At 38.3% G+C, this 18,187-nt stretch overlaps 1 protein-coding gene across 1 annotated transcript in view; it reads right to left on the bottom strand.

Annotated features, from left to right (window-relative positions):
- dnajc24 (DnaJ (Hsp40) homolog, subfamily C, member 24) overlaps nucleotides 1–17,151 on the bottom strand; it is a 39,195-nt gene extending 22,044 nt beyond the window's left edge. Inside the window, exons 1-3 of the mRNA XM_047596972.1 lie at nucleotides 17,033–17,151; nucleotides 16,181–16,290; nucleotides 12,488–12,620 (exon numbers count right to left, since the gene is read on the bottom strand). Of these exons, the coding sequence (XP_047452928.1) occupies nucleotides 12,488–12,620; nucleotides 16,181–16,282 (235 nt within the window). The 5' untranslated portion in view covers nucleotides 16,283–16,290; nucleotides 17,033–17,151. The remainder of the gene's footprint in view (nucleotides 1–12,487; nucleotides 12,621–16,180; nucleotides 16,291–17,032) is intronic.
- Nucleotides 17,152–18,187: the final 1,036 nt, after the last annotated feature.

Here is an 18,187-nt window from a genome sequence, read left to right as displayed (position 1 = left end):
ATGTGTTGTTTTAGTGTTCCCTTTATATTTTTAAGCAGTGTGACCTTGTGGTACTTTATACAACACAACTCCAAAGACTTTGTACTAGAGTACCCCCTTATTTGGAAAAGTGGATTAGCCTCAGTTTCAGTTAGTTTAATTTAGTTTTAGTTCATTTCAGTTACGATAAATATAGCTAAATAAAAAATGATAATGCTAAGAGCATTGCTAAGAAGTAACATTAGCCATACTTTACTTTTTGCTGCCTGCTCTCTGTGTCTTTTCTGGTCACTGTTTTTTCTTGACTTGTGCTGCTGTAACATTTGAATTTCCTCAATGAGGATCAATCAAGTATTATCTCATCCCATCTTAAAAATGATCATGTGTCTGTATGACCTCCCTACAGCGTCTGGGTATGCTCCTGATGAGGCGGCGGATGTTCTCCTGAGGGATCTCTTCCCAGACCTGGATTAAAGCATCAGTCAACTCCTGGACAGTCTGTGGTGCAACGTGGCGTTGGTGGATGGAACAAGACATGCTGTCCCGGATGTGCTCAACTGGATTCAGGTCTGGGGAATGGGCAGGCCAGTCCATAGCATCTATATCTTCATCATGCAGGAACTGCTGACACATTTCAGCCACATGAGGCCTAGCATTGTCAGGCATCAGAAGGAACCCAGGGCACACTGCACCAGCATATCATCTCACAAGGGGTCTGAGGATCTCATCCCTGTACTTAATGGCAACTAGGGTACCTCTGGCTAGCACATGGAGGGCTGTATGGCCCTCCAAAGAAATGGCTCCCCACATCATTACCGACCCACCCTCAAACCGGTCATGCCGGAAGATGTTGCAGGCAGCAGAACGTTCTCTGTGCAGTCTCCAGATTCTATCATGTCTGTCACATGTGCTCAGTGTGAACCTGCTCTCATCCGTGAAGAGCACATGCGTCATTGGAGAATCTGCCAATCTTGGTGTTCTCTGGCAAATGCTAGTCGTCCTGCACGGTGTTGGACTGTAAGCACAAACCGCACTTATGGACGTTGCGCCTTCATACCACCCTCATGGATTGTGTTTCTGACAGTCTGAACAGAAACATGCACATTAGTGGCCTCCTCTAGGTCATTTTGCAGGGCTCTGGCAGTGCTCCCCCTGTCCCTCCTTGCATAAAGGAGGAGGTAGCGATCCTGTTGCTGGGTTGTTGCCCTCCTACTGGCCCTTCCACATGCTCTGGACACTGTGCTGACAGACACAGCAAACCTTCTTGCCACAGCTCGTGCTGATGTGCCATACTGGATGAGCTCCACTACCTGAGCAACTTCTGTGGGTTGTAGACACCACTTCATTGTACCTCTAGGCGTGAAAGCACAGACAAAATGCAAAAGTGACTAAAACATCAGCCAGAAAGGATGAGAACAGAGAAATGATCTGTGGTCACCACCAGCAGAACCACTCCTTTACAGGGGTTGTCTTGGTAATTGCCTCATATTTCCACCTGTTGTCTGTTCCATTTGCACAACTGCAGGTGAAATTGATTCATAATCAACTTTGCTTCCTAACTGGTCAGGTTGATTTCACAGAAGTGTGAGCAACTTGGAATTACATTGAGTTGTTTAGGTGTTCCTTTTATCTTTTGAGAAGTGTATTTCCCAGCATTGAAATCAGGTACATATATCAGGATAACCCTTTAGGTTTGCTCTGGAGGTTTCAGGCTGATTTTGTAAAGCATCTTGAGACAATCTGCATAGTTATTGACGCTATATAAATAATATTGAATTGAATAGACCGAAAACTTTATTGTACTCTAAGGAATTATATGAACAAAGTGAACAGGGTAAAAAAGAGAAAATATTATCAAAAGAGAATCTCTGACAGTGGTACAAATAGTAAACAAATATGGGATGTACTTAATAAAATCATGGGGAAAAAATCGACCTATACTTATTTTGTTTTATTGAATGGATTTTATTTAACTAAGCCAACTCAGTTCAACTTATCAATAACGTTTCTAAACCTAGAGAGAAAATGGACTGTATTGTTGATTTCAACTCACTCAGAAGAGCTAATTAAAAAAATGCATTATGAAGGATAAGTAATTGTAATTTTGGATTTCATCAGGTCAATGCAATGCAGGTGAAATTGTTGCTGAGGTCCTTGCCTGTTGGTGTGTCTGCTGGTACTGACAACTTTTATAATAGGCTGTTTAGATTATCTGCAGCACAAAATTCTAAACCTATATGTCATATAATCAATAGATGTCTGATTGGTGGTGTGTCCAAAACTTTGAAAGGAGGACAAGATCATTCTCTGCTCAAAGATACAAAATCAACTTTTTGGTCTGAATAGTAGACCTATTAGTATTCTGCCTGGTCTCAGTATATTCTTGGTAAAGAATGTATTTAAGCAAGTGCAAGATGACTTTTCCGATAATGATTTAACAACAAAGTTCCAATATGCTTATAGGTCTGGCCATTCCACCTGCACTGCAACTCAAATGTCAGATAGCTGGTGATGACTCAATGTTTGTGAGTATGGTATTGCTCGACTTCAGTGCAGTCTTTGATGTGATCAATCATGACATTTTGATTTCCAACCTTATTTGTTATGGTTTTAACTCCTCTGCAATTCAGTGGTTTCAGGTTGAGGTTCAAATCTGACTCGGGCCTTTCTGGGTGGAGTTTGAATGTACTTCCTGTGTCTATATCAGAGACATGTTTGTTAGGGTAATTGGTGTTTCTAAATTGACCATAGGTGTGAGCAGGATTGTAAATGGTTGTTTGTCTCAGAGTTAGCCCTGCATTAGACTAGCGACCTGCCCAGTGTGTACCCCACCTCTTGCCCGATGGCAGCTGGGATAGGCTCCAGCAACCCCCGTGACCCTAGTGAGAATACACGGTAGAAGAAGATGAGATATCTATCATCAAAAGTTGAAAATGAAGAAGAAATATCCAGTTGAGACGCCCATTCAACAAATGCGCAATATGCTACTAGGTGTCCAAATAATATCCACAACTCCATCCCACTTTTCTCTGCAACACATGTTGTCTTTAATAAGCTTTATTTACGATACAAACAAAACTAACAAGTGAAAAACAAAATGTGCAGGATTTACAATATTTCATGCCCAAATTTTGAACGATGTGCGTATTAACGACTCCATGTTCACTGCCTTATAACAACACCACTAATATGAACGTTGTTACGGTGCCCTGCATCTTCCACATAGTTGACTCTCTCCTGAAGCTGTTCCACAGTTTCCCCCACTTGGCCTAGTGTTTTTTTCCTTCACGTAACATCCATCTTCTAAATTGGAGATACAAGTCTCAGCCTCAGTAACTCTTCCTCCAACCTGTTTTCTCCAGCTATATCAGTGCAATACCCTGCAGCATGGTCTTGATGCTAGTTAGCTCTGTGGCTACATCAAACTGGGATCCCTCTGACAAAGCCACATCTTTTTCACCTTTCTCCCATCATGGGTTGTCTTCTGTCCGCCATATCCTCGATTTGTAACAGTGTTCCACAGTGATTTAACAGTAACAGCATTTATGTTAATCATTAATACTTTTAAAGAGGTGTATCGTGCTCAGCCTTGTGGAGGTCTCTGCTAAACAGCTATTTGTGACTCCAGGAATGCTGCCAGATTTAATGTCAGCTCTTCCCTCAGCTCCCCTGCAAAATCAGATCAGATCACAAGAAAAATGGCTGTGGATCTATCAATGCAGGTTCCAGCCACACACTTTTTCCAGTTAAAGTCGGAACTTTAGGAGAAACGTTCACAGGAAAAAGCTGTACTTTCCACATCTCTGGCAGCACTGTCAGAAGAACAAAATGAAGGAGGATCCAGTGATCAAGGAGATTGTGACCAGGCTGACAGAAAACTTCAAGGAACAAATCAGAAGCGGTGCCTTTCATATATGAACTAACTCTTCAGGTGGAGGTTTTGGAGATGGCAACATCTGATTTACTCAAAACACAACACAACATTGGGGTGAGTCGCTTATGGATCTGTAAGGTTCCCAAAGCTTGTCAAAAATATGCAGGTTGTGGACAACTCTTCTCCTATATGTCAAGACTGCAAGGCTAATGAAGGCATGTGCCTCCTGCACATGCTCTGAAATTGTTCGGTGATAGAAGAATTTTGTAAAGGCTGTGTTGCTTTAACGTCAAGGATAGTAGGTACACAAATCGAACAGGATCCAAAAATATGGATATTGTGAGATACGTTATATCGGGAGATTCTGTTAAGATGAACTATCGTAAGGAATATTTCATTCTTCTTGCCAGCACTGCAGTGAAAAAATGTATATTACTCAATTGGAAATCAGAAGAGTCGTCATCATCACAAAGACATTGGATTAACGAGTTTACCTCTTACTGCACACCTGAAAAAAACATTATATAGCGTTAGAAAAAAAACCCCTCAATTTACAATATCTTTGCATCATTAAACCAATTAGTGCTTGAATTTAACATCCCAAACTCTCTCATCCCAGCCACTCAGCTCCCTCTTAAATCCCATTCTGAAGCTCAGTTCAGGTTCCAAAGGAATTGTTGGGAAGATATACTCCTTATTACATACATATAATTTGGAGCCTTTGACATCATTAAAGACGCAATGGGAGGGTGACCTGGGGTTTGAACTTCCTGAGAAGATATGGAAGAGCTTTAGATAGAATACACTCCACTTCAATTTGCTTACGACACACAATTATCCAGTTCACGGTCATGCATCGCCTTCAATGGTCCAAAGTGAGACTAGCAAAGTTCACACCTAGTATTGATCCCGTTTGTGATCGATGCAGGCAAATGCCAGCTACTCTCTCGCATATGTTTTTGTTTTGTTCAAAACTAGACAATTTCTGGCAGTCAATATTTAAAACTTTTCAGATGTTTTACAAGTACCTATAGAACCTTCTGGGATTACTGCCATATTTGGAATAATTCCTCAAGACACTCACTTCAATCACCAGGCAAAGAATATGGCAGCTTTTGCATCTCTCCTAGCTAGGCGATTAATACTTTTTAAGTGGAAGAAGAAACTTTATCCAACCTTTAAGATGTGGATAAATGACCTTCTACGCCACTTGGTATTAGAAAAGATTTGTTACTCTACAAGAGGATGTATTCAAAATGTCATACTATATGAAAACCCTTTTTAAGTTTTAGAGAGAAGTTAGATGTCACTAATATTGGTGCTCTATATGACTGATCCTGTATTGTGTATAATCTGAAGCCCGTAAGGACTCTCGTTTACTTATTGATTTCTTATTTACTTGTGTATAATGCTATTTTGCTTTAACTAATGTATCTGTTACTCTTCTACTTTATTGCTATTATTATTATTGTATGTATGTATGTATATATAATAATTTTTTAATATATTTTATTATATATATTTTGTATATGTAATCCTGATATGTACGTGATGCATGTAATACAAGTAACTACATACAAGCTCAATCAATACTAGGTTGTTGAATAGTACAGTAATATCGTTGCAGGGATGGGGCTCTGTTGGAGCGAGGGGGGTGATGTTTATGTTTATAGTGTATTTGTATTATTTCCGATCATCTATGTTTCTGAATTTATGTACTTTGTACATTACCTCTATATGCATAAACATCAATAAAGACTTGGAGTAAAAAAAAAAAACTCCTCGACCTTTCTCAAAACATGGAACCCCTTTATTAACATTCTTTGGATTTAGCTGACCACAGGGATGTGACTACATCTGGATCTACCTCAGCCTAAAGCTATTTCATCGATTTTTGTTACACAATCTTTTAATATAGAGAACCATTGTCGCTCAATTCCAAATATTTATGATTCATTCGTCTTTAAAGCTTGGTACTAGCAATATCTTAGTTGTATCCTTATTTAAGTTAATATATGGTTAAACCATTTAAGTCAGTTTTGTATGTGAGTGTCTGTATGTGGGTTAGAGATGTAACGATACGAAAATTTCATATCACATTATCGATATTATCACGGTATTGTTAGATGTGTTCAAATGTTAAATGTTCAATGTCTGTTCAAAAGTACTGAACAGACAAACTGAAACTTTTTAACCAAGTTTTATTTTTAAAAAAACATACTTTTCTTTACATTTACTGCTCAAGACTAGATCTAGTCTTACAGATTCAAGAACTGGTACAGAAAGAAAAGGGGCACTTGAAGTCCTTTAATTTTCCCAAAAATCAACAATGCGCCTTATGTATTAATTCTGGTTGTGCTTACTGACCTCAAACTGATTTTATGTGGTACATAGGGCTCAACCATCTCTCAAAATGTTTTATTACGACTTTGGTAAGCTACGAAGTCGCACCACTAACACTAACTGCTATCGTTGGAGCATTACGGCTACTGTAGTCAGGAGCCTCGCAGAGTAGCATACTGTGCGCTTAATGTGCCTTATAATCCGGTGCGCCTTATGTATAAAAATAGACCCGTTCATTGATAGTACGCTTTATAGTGCGAAAAATATGGTACCTTAAGTACTTTAGCGATTAGTGTGTGCAGAAACCGGGAGCACAGGTGCCTGCAGCCATGTTTTCGCAGGACAAACAATGCAAACTGCGCATGCTCGCAAGGTTCTGAGAGAGTGCCGTTCAGGTGCTGCTGCTTCTCCAGGAAATGAGCAGTATCAACCTGAGTTTTTCAGTAATCAGTTGCGGCAATTGAGTGGTTTAACGTCATACTGGTAATCGTTACATCCCTAATGTGGGTGTAAGCGAGAGCTTTTCTTCATACATTTTATTTTCTTTCCTACTGGTTTCTTTTATTTTTATTCTCCATTTTTCACACTTCTGCTTTATTGCATTTACTTATTTTGAAATATGTTTACAGATATCGGCATTTTTGCACGGATGGAAACCTGGCATTTTGGCCTTTTTCTTTCTTTTTGGTATTGTATTCACACTGGTATTTGAGCAATTTTGCAACATATCTATGCAAAAAAAAAAAAAAAAAAAAAAATGTAGGTTGGTTTACCATGGGTCCGGGGACACTCAGGGCCCCCTTATATTTAATTCAAGTAAATATAAAACTTACTGCCTCTCCCATCCCCTCCTCCTCAGTCCCCATTTTGGCCACTGCAAAGGATGCAGGATCACTTGAAGAATCACTTAAAAGTTATAAAGGTGACTCTCCTGAGTATGTTCCAGAAGAATCTGAAAATTAAGGTAGGTATTACCAGTTAGATTTTTTTTGCATAGGAACTTTCCTTCAAAGGGCTTTACAGATGTAGACTAGTATCCACAACTGCAAAATGAAGTTTTAAACCCCTCAGCCATGTTTTATTGCTGCTGTATTGCAAAATGATCAGCCCATCAATTGTGTACTAAATATGTTCCTGTTTAATTTTTCAAGATTCTTGGTCTTCATCAAGAGTGAATCGACCCTCTTGTTCTCACTGTAAATAGTAAAATGTTGGTAGAGTTTATACTCTACCAACATTGTAGATGTTGGTACATGTTACATATTAAATGTAAACAACATTTAATATTACATTTAATATTACATTTAATATTACATATAATATTACATTTCGAACAGACTGTTCGAATTTTAAGGAGTTTTGGAGACCTTTCTATAATCTAGATATTAATTTCTTTCCACTCCCAAAGTAATAAATTGAAACAAAAACCTTCAGGATATCACTACTCTACTCCTCTGTCAAAATTGTATTTAATCGACTCTTTACTTGGAGGTATCTGAAAAAATCCTGCCTCTCTAAATCATATTCCCTTTTGAGATCGTCAAAACTCTTTACAGATACATTGTGTATAAAGCAACAGTAAGCCGAAGCCCCTTTCTGTCCACACTTTAAATCTATTGTCTGTCCTATTTTGAATAGAATCCATATCATAAGCACACCAACGTAATATGTTTTCTGCACCCTTTAAATAGTATTTCCTAACTACCTTGTGCCAGGTTTGTAGTGTTACTTTTATCCAGGGGTTATTCTTATTTGCAAGACTGTCTGACATTACTGCCTGTAAGGGTGGACCTACAGAGCCTCCCTCTTCCACCTGGCCTGGAACTGCAAGTCACATAAATGCCCCAGGGTTCTTATCTGGGTCGCATAGTAGTAATCTTTTAAATTAGGCAGTGCCATTCATTCCTTGTCTTTTGATAGTTGTATTACTTTAAAATTTAGCCTTGATTTTTTACCCATCCAGATTTATTGAGAAATTAATTTCTACCATTCAATGAACTGTCAATCACTTATTTCAACTGGTAGTAATAGGAAAAGATACAACAGGCGGGGAAAATCACCATTTTAACTGATTCAAACCTTGAAGTTAGACTGAGAAAAGGTAAGTGATTCCATCTGGAGATGTCAGACTTAATTTTAAGGTTGAGAGGAATATAGTTGGCTTCCAATAATTTAGTAATGTCTTGAGTAAGATTAATTCCCAGATACTTTTTTATTATAACTCAGACTGTATTTAGTTATCAAATCATCTGGTAGGTTAAAATTAAAAGTCATAGCTTGAGTTTTCTGAATATTTATCTTATATCCTGATAATTTACCAAACACATCTAATGATGACATTAAAGTTGTTAGGGATGTTGATGGTTGGGATAAAAATATAACACGTCATCCACGAACAAGGATATTTTGTGTTCCTGTCCTGCTGTATTTATACCCTTGATTTGCTCGTTTTGCCTAATGTATTGACTGAGTGGTTCTATAAAAAGGCCAAAAAGAAGTGGTGAACCGGGGCAACCCCGCCTACAGGAACGCTCCAAAACTAAAGAATTTGAGAGGCCGCCATTTATTTTAATTATCGCTGTTGGGTTATTATAAACAGCTTTGAAAGCATCTATCAGAGTGTAGTGAAATCCAAATTTAGCTAACACCTTATACAAAAAAGTCCATCCTACTGAATCAAATGCCTTCTCTGCATCCAATCCCATTAACAAAGCTTGTGTTTTGTTTGTGCTGGATATGCCACATAATATGTACCGTCCTCCTCAAGCTGTCTTGGGTCTGTCTCTCATGGATAAATCCAGTCTGGTCTAAATGGATAAGAGATGGCAAAAACTTTTCAATTCTCCTAGCTAATATTGACATATGAATTTTATAATCTAGATTTAACACTGAGATTGGTCAATATTGTTTACAACAATATGGACAATATTATATCAAAACGTGCGTCTCGATTAGGACAGGTGTGCTGTGACTTTTCTAAGCGATTTGTCCAACGGGCTGAGAATAATCGTGTGTAAAGCACACGGTCAATGGAGAGGACCCGAACATTACAAAATAAACTCACCTGCTTTGTAAAAAGATTACTCAGCCATGCTTTGGAGTACAAAAATTTATTGTGCAATGGAGGGAAATGTGTTGGCCTTTTGCAAAAACATGGGGTCAGAGAACTCCTTTTGAATAAAGTCAAAAGTTTTTTGGGTGTGGCACTTTAGAGGCTTTAACATTAGCCACATATGTCTGGACCTGTGCCCATATTGTAATGGATGTTTCTACAACTGTGACATTCTCTAACATCTATGTTGATGTACTTGAGAGGGACATAATCATCATGTCTGGCTGGGGAGTCCTTAAAAAGCCAATAAAGACTATTGAGAGTGTGCTCAATGCCCAAAGGTGGTTGCGTTGCTGCCCACTTTAATGCATTGTGCATTACATGTAAACCACAGCTGATGAATGCCAACAGTGTTGCAGTTTGTGCGCAGTGGTCTGTAGAGGTCATCAGCACATCCATGAACATGGAAATGACAGTCATCAATCCTGGTGTTTATACAGTCTCCATCCCAAAAGCGAACATACACATCTAATTGTTTTGAGTGGAGCAGGCAGTTCAAACTTTCACCAAACAGTAGGACAAAGTCTCACTTCTAAAAGAGATTTTGAATTAGTATCGGAAAGATCAAACCCTGTAATGCTACAGATTATACAATATGAAATCAGCCTTCTAACCAGGCTGCCACACACTAATCTCAACAATCAGCCGTGAAGGTTGGTGCCTTTTATAACAACATAGAAACTAGCTAAAATAACTTTAGCATTAATAATTTGAGCACAATGTAGCTCGTCTGCATTAGCTGAGGTTATCAAATAGCTGAAATATCACTAATAGACGCTGAATTGCCAGGGCATGTGAGGGCAGCACTTCTACAGCTTCCCAGACCGAGGAGGAGCAGCCTGGAAGTCGACAGCTAAAGGCAGTTTCACCCTGGAGCGTTTATCCCAGTTATAAAGTCTATCTAGCCAGCCAGCCAGCCAAACAATATTATTGGGGCTTGCGCCACCTGGTGGTAAAATGCTATTTGCGACAGGAGTGTAGCAAATATGATGTGTAAGAACTAGGGGTGTAACGATTCATCCACTACATAAATGAATCGATTTATTTTCCTGCGATCCAACTATATCGATCTGTGCTCGGCAAGTTGGCTTCCCAGACGACATACATCAATCTAATATCGATTAAAAAGGTAATTAATCGATTGTATCGATACTAGGAAATAACGCATTGGATTAAGCACGTCAGAGGATCCGCTTAGAGTATTTACTTGAGAAACACTATAAAACTGGACAAACTAAATTTAAAAATGAGTTTTATATACTGAAAACACCGTTATACAAATATGTGTTAGCTTCCGGCTAATGTCAATGGCAAAATTAATGTATATGTTAATGCTAACATTCGCCTCTGTAGCCTCACGTCTCCGTGCCTCTACGCCTCGTCCCACCAGTGACACACAGTGACCTGAGCAAAAAGAAAACAACTCGATGAAACGTCGGATAATTTAACATGCAGCGTCGGTCACCACCATCATGTTATGTGATGTTGTCAACAGTCCAGCGTGTAGTGAGAACGTCAGCGCTCAAAAGAGGAGATAATAAACATAAACAGACATGTGGCATTAAACTTCTGGGCCATAATAACCTCGTTCTTTATTGATAAACCGAGCACCATCAAGGGGATCGAGACACTTGAGGAAGCTTAAAAAGTGACTGTCACCGGTAGATTAAGAACCCCAAAAAGTAGATACTGAGCAAGATAGTTATCTGTTGGAGGCCGGCCACTCCTAAATGAATATAGAGGAAACACTGAGTAGGTGTTTATTTCAGTCACACTGGTTTAATTTTTGGCTAAAACGTTACTGAATCGATTGAAGTCACTGAATCGTTTACGATCGTATTGTTCTAAATTAACCAAAATTGTCCTTGAATCATATCGGCAACCATGAATCGTGAATTGAAATCATATCGTTGTTAAAAGGAATCGTTAGACCCCTAGTAAGAACACATCCAATCTAGAGGATCGATAATACGTCACAGATAACGTATTTACAGATTGATGTACGCATTTACTAATCTGTCTACGCACATAAATCAATGTATACACTTGCAAATTTACTTTACACATTTGTGGATCTGGTTACACATTTGTGGATCAAAGTACACATTTGCTAATACTATTGCTAAAATAATGGCACCATATAAATAAATAAGTAATAAATAGGTAAAACAAAATTGTGCTATTATACATATTTATCTTTCTCATTTCAAAAGAAAACAGCAAACCCTTACAGGCTTCATGATGGAAAGTGCATCATGTACACCACAGCAAACAGCTTGACAGATAGGATCCTGAACATGACTGTTACTGACATGAGGCCTCTGTCAATGGTTAAAGATGACAGCTTCAATATAATGTTCCACACCTTCAATCCAGGTTACATTCTTCCCTCAGGGACCCATTTCACATGGAGAGAAAATATATATGTGTTGCTTCTGTGTGTGTCAGTGATTGTGTACGATAATGTCATGCTCAATCACATGAACAAGTTGAAAAAAATCCTGTGACTGGATTTAAGAAATAGCCTACATATTTTTCAGTTATACAGCATATATTATGTATGTCTTTTAGTGTAAATGTTTTGTCAGTTTTTGAAGCTGTGTGAAAAACTTTTATTTAAAAAATCTATTATTTTTTCCATTTATGTTATTTTAACAACATTTGTTTGTTTGTGCAATATTTTGCTTTTTTTAATCTTGCTATATAAAATATTTTTTTCATCTGATTCATCGATTAATTGGAAAAGTAACTGCCCCATTATTACAATAATCGTTAATTGCAGCCCTACTTGGCATGCTCACAATATTTGGCCCTTGGGTAAAATTAACTATTAACTAATTCATGCATCATTTTTTAATGTCTTCTGTTTTTTTTTTCTTGTCTGTAAAGTGTCTTTGAGTTCTGGAAAAGCGCTATACAAATGAAATCTAAAAATGTACGATTAACTGGTGGACCCTGCCACAGGGTGACCTACAGGTCATGATGACTAAGACCCAAACAGCTCCGCAATGCATTTCCTTGTTCACTTCTCCGAGTGGCTGAACAAGCACAAAAAATCTCCCTTCTTCTGCTTCTTACACACCATTATCTACTTTCTTTCAGACATCTACTTTCTTTTCTATGTTACACTGATTTCAGTAAAATTAACATAAAAATCACAACAAGTCATGAAATCCTACCTCTCCTCTTCAAGTCATATTCTCTTCGTGTCTTTTGGTCCTTGAGGATCTTCCAGGCTGCATCAACCTCTAAAAACTTCATACTAGATGCCGATTCAGAGGAGCACTCCCCTCCAAGGCGGTCTGGATGGAACTGTAAATATACACGCACACACAGAGATAAAGAATTGCATTATAAAAGGACTCTAAACTTTGGAAAATATCAGCTTAAGGCCCGCTTCATAGTCAACACGAGCGACGCAATGACGCAACGCAAGATGTGTGAGTGACACACGTCCGTTCACACGGGCTATGAGTGAAATCTAATACAAATAAATAAATTCAATTCAAATGTAATTCAATTGTTGCTCAATCAGGAAAAACAATGTTTTTGCCAGTGCAATAAGATACAATAAGAGATGGTGGTTCGCTGCCTTGTGGTACCAAATTTGTCCCTCACATTTTTCCCTTGTCTTTTTTTGACACTTTGTACCCTCTTCCCCATCATGACAGCAATTTCTATCCACGCATTCTCTATGTCAATCTCGTATGAGAGTAGGGATGTCAGAAGTGGGTGCACACGGACAATTCAATTCAATTCAATTCAATTCAATTCAATTCAATTTTATTTATAAAGCGCATTTCATGCACAAGGCAGACTCAGTATGCCTTACAAGAGGTATACATAGTTACAATACAAACAGTTACATAAAAATCAGTTCGGAATCAATTGAAAAGTATAAGTGCAAGTTAACAATTATATGTATGCCATTTTCACTACATACACACTTGAACTCATACATGCGTACCAACTCACACAACCACACATGCACACACACACAGCTTAGCAGAATGCTGTTGAAAAAAGATAAAAGTTTTTATTCTGTTTTTTTACAAGTCCACATAGTTTCTCCGCCTCTCCCAATACATTTCCAACAGTTGTCTTCTGTTGTATATCAAAGTGGTCATTGCGTCTATATTCTATTTTGCCACATATGTTCACACATACAAGGAATTTGTATGTAGGAATATACAAAAATATAAATAGAGGATAAACTGTACTATATATTGTGCATTAAGAAGGTGGATTGTTGCAATTGTGTAAAGGTGTCAAACAGATAGAGCAGGTGAGGGGTTCTAGCTGTGAAAATATGTGCTGCAGTGGTTACATTTCAATATCAATAAAACATGTAAAATTTCAGAAGTAGTGCACAGAACAGATAAAGGGAAAATGCTATACTGCATGTTTGAAGGATGATGTGCATTGCTTCACAGTGCAGAATGCAGAGTCAGCCAAAGGCATAAGCGAACTAAGCACCTGCTTAGGGACCTGCGACCACTAGGGGGCTCCCAAGAGCAATTAACAAAGAATTTTATTTAATTTGTTAATTTAGTTTTTTATTTATTTATTTTTGCATGTATGAATGATGATTTCTATATGACCACAGCTCTGCTGCATCAGTAATGTGGGCTTCCTGCTGTGAAGTAAGCACTGTGCATCCAAAGCGCAAAGAAGGACGTGTCCTTCAGGGACATAGGTAATAAAGAGCAAGGAAGAGGAGAAAACCACCAAGATAGAGATTTGTTTGCATGTCTTGGTAATGGAACGTTTATCAAAGAGAATTGCATTAGCAAATTAGCTAACTAGTTGAAAACTAGAGAAATCTGTATTTATCACTGTACACTGATGGGAAACTCTAAGGATAGCCTGGACTCGCCTTGTGACTGTTGCATCTGCAGAGCAGAGCTTTTCCAAGCTCAAATGAATGAAGAACTCTATGGCCATCCATGGCACAAGAAAGACTGGGTGGACTGGAAGTGATAGGTATTAACAACAAAGTTGGCCATCAGATTTCTTACAGTGATGTCATAAATGACTTTGCCTCGAGGAAGCACAAGTTTTGACGAGGGAGTGGGGTGTTAAGGAGGAGTTAAAAAAAAAAAAAAGTCAAATGTGTGGATTTAGGTAGTTTATTTAGATTTTTTGATTTTATTTAAGCTTTTACTCATAATAACATACATAAACATAGTTTTAAGACCTAATTACTCAACATAATATTTGTTTTTTAAACCATTTGTTACCTTGTTTCAGATAACTCTGCTCATTTATGTCATCATTTAAGTATTTGCTTGATATAATATGGTTTATTTTATTTAAATCGGTCTGTTTTGTACAGTTGAATTTGTTATTATTTTTATATATCTAAGTTTATATATCTAAGATATATGTAATCTATCTTATTTGTTGTTGTACTTTATTGTTGTTCTTGCATTATAATTTTCTTTCCACATTGCTGTTGCAGTTTTTTGAAACTAAAAATAATAATGTATAACCAAAAATTATTAATCCATGTTTGTATATTTTAACTATTTCAGAGTAGTTTTGACAGCGCTTGCTGTCAGAGTGATGTTCTTTGACTTCTCTAGTGCTTTAAACACAATTACACCTGATATCCTGGAGAACAAATTCTCCTTAACTCCTGGATTATGGACTATCTGAATGAGCAGCCGCAGTTTTTGAGGTTGCAGAATGGAGTATCTGAGACAGTCATGAGCAGCACAGGAACCCCCCAAGGGACGGTGCTGTCACCATTCCTCTTCACCACTTACAACTGAACACCACCAAGACCAAGGAAATGGTCATCACCTTCTGCAGGTCTAAGTCCAAGCCCCTGCCAGTCAACATTGATGGGGTTGACATTGAGGTGGTTGGGACTTACATGTACCTGGGTGTACACCTCGATGACAAACTGGACTGGTCAAAGAACTGTGATGCCTTGTTTAAGAAGGGGCAGAGTCGGCTACACGGCTAAAATCATTTGGAATGTGTAGTGAAATGCTGTACATGTTTTAAAAATCTGTTGTTGAGAGTGCTATGATGTCGTCTGTTGGGGTGGCAGCCTGACAGACAAGAACAGGAGGTGTCTGGACAAGCTCATTTGCAGCACTGACTCGGTTCTGGGGGGACCGTCACTAAAAGGTGCTACAGGAAGGAAGGTACAGAGCATCCTGGACTGTGATAGCTACCCCCTTCACCCCACCCTGGCTGGACAGGAAAGCAGCCGCAGCCAACGGCTCCTGTTACTGAGCTGCAGGACAAAGCACTTCAGGAGGTCATTCATCCCCACAGCCATCAGAATACATAACTCTAACTGATAGCAGGCTAATGGTTAATGGCTTGGCTGATTGCACATCTGCAGTCAAGACATTTTTTAGACACTTTATATAACATCAAACTAAGACACTTTGGATCCGCACTGAGAAACTTTGGGACTGAGAAAATATCTATATATTTCATATCTGTACATAAATGCTGTATATTCCTGGTAAATAGGACTGTAAACTGGACTGTAGATTTCTTTTGTTATTCATACTTACTACTTCATTCTTTTTCTATTTTATTTTACCTTATTTTATTTTCATTTTGACTCTTATTCCTACGTCGATGTCTGGTTCACGTATGTTATTTGTTATCCTGAGACTCTTGGACACAAAAATAAACTTCATTACACCTGAAACAGCAGCATAATTTCAGCATGTAACACATACATGTGTAAAGACATGTCAGACTGACAATAGGATAATCAGAGCTGCAAGTTTATAGTAGCTGTGTGCATGATCAATAATCAATATTATTGGCAGAAATTGAGGGCCCCACAACCAAATTTTGCTTAGGGCCCCATGGAGGCCTGGGCTGGCTCTGGCAAAGTGTACCTGCAAGACCAACTGTTGATATCTGTGTCTGATCTGTTGCACTGAGTCTGAGGGGCTGGCTCCCAGGACAGCATACAGGTCCTTATCTCTTGTTTCACACATCTCTGCACCTGTACAACACAGACATTAGAATAACATTTCACAACACATCATTGTTGATGGTTAAACACCAGTTACACAAATCTGTACTTCTGCTGCCTCTGTTTGCATAAAAAGTAATGACGACTAATTACTACTATTATTAGAATGAATAATAAGAAGATGAAGAATAGAAAACTAGCAAGATCAGTTGCTCATCTGCAAGTAGAGTAGTGAGTACAGAAGGGAGAAGCCACATATTTGAAGGTCTCTCAACAACGTAAATTATGTCACACATTATTTTGACAGACACTGCAGGTAACATCTTTTAAAAGGCTGTAGCCCAGGCTAAAGTTGGGGCGACACGGAGAGACACAGGTTATCGCCTGATGTGCACTTTACAGATTTTTACTAGACAAACAGTCTTCATCGCCCATTCGTTCAAAGACACGTCCACGCAACAAACGCGAGAAACGAAGTGCAAGTTGCAGTAGACAAAGTCAGTTCTTTCAAATAGTTTTTCAATTTTGATCAATTCACATGGTACTTTATACGGCAAAGCTTTAAGTCACACAAAAAAAAATGTACAATGTACAAATACAGTAGGCTAAGCAACCGATGTGCACAGAAATAAACTAGCTTCATGTTTTGGCAAACCGATAGAAAAACAGTCTTAGACATAACATTAACACCGGAAATATGGTCAGTATGCGAATAATGAAAGCGAAAAACTGCCATTCAATGTACGAGTTGTATGAAAAGAACTGAACATACCTTAAAACTACAGTGACCTGAAAGACGACATTACGTTCCACGATGTTTTAAGCCCCATTGAAAACAGCATTCTGTAAGTGGTCCGCTTGCCTGAGTTCCGCTGCCGTGGGGAAATACTTCCGGTCTTAATTTATTTTTTATTTTTTATTTTTTATTTTTAAATAAAAGCGCGAATAAATACTCTGAGTCACTCACAAACTCTGGAACTGCTGTCTTTCTTGAATAGGCAAACAGGTGATAAAGCCGTCTATTTAAGAAGAAGAAAAAAAAAGGTCCCCGTGGTACTCCGCCTCCCTTCCACCGTCCAAAGTAGAGATGCGTTGGTTCCGAACGAGCCGGTTCTAAGAGTCAGTTCTTTCAAGTGAACGACCGCAGCATTGTTCGCATTGTGGGGAGACTATATATATTTTTTTCTCGTTTTTTCTGTTAAAGTCGAATGTGATTGGTCAAGATGTGGACGCAAATACCACTTTATTTTCGCATATACCACTGTATATGCGTCCACAATGAGCGGGGAAAGGAGTTTCACACAAGCAACACACAATAGCACACGAACTGTGTGTTGTTGTCATTTGATCCGGGTCAAATGACCCGGCAACAATACAGCAACAACACAGCCGTAGTTTTCTTCATTCACTGAAATTATTGCTTTAATCAGACTATAACAGTAGAACTTAAGTGCATGTAAACACCTTACTCTGGTTGCATCATGTACACCACAGCAAACAGCTTGACAGATAGGATCCTGAACATGACTGTTACTGACATGAGGCCTCTGTCAATGGTTAAAGATGACAGCTTCAATATAATGTTCCACACCTTCAATCCAGGTTACATTCTTCCCTCAGGGACCCATTTCACATGGAGAGAAAATATATATGTGTTGCTTCTGTGTGTGTCAGTAATTGTGTACGATAATGTCATGCTCAATCACATGAACAAGTTGAAAAAAATCCTGTGACTGGATTTAAGAAATAGCCTACATATTTTTCAGTTATACAGCATATATTATGTATGTCTTTTAGTGTAAATGTTTTGTCAGTTTTTGAAGCTGTGTGAAAAACTTTTATTTAAAAAATCTATTATTTTTTCCATTTATATTATTTTAACAACATTTGTTTGTTTGTGCAATATTTAGCTTTTTTTAATCTTGCT

The sequence above is a fragment of the Mugil cephalus genome, chromosome 10, assembly GCF_022458985.1.
Source record: "Mugil cephalus isolate CIBA_MC_2020 chromosome 10, CIBA_Mcephalus_1.1, whole genome shotgun sequence".
In the NCBI taxonomy this organism is placed as follows: Eukaryota; Metazoa; Chordata; class Actinopteri; order Mugiliformes; family Mugilidae; genus Mugil; species Mugil cephalus.
Note: the sequence above shows the minus strand (reverse complement) of the source record. Positions and strands in the feature narration are given on the sequence as shown.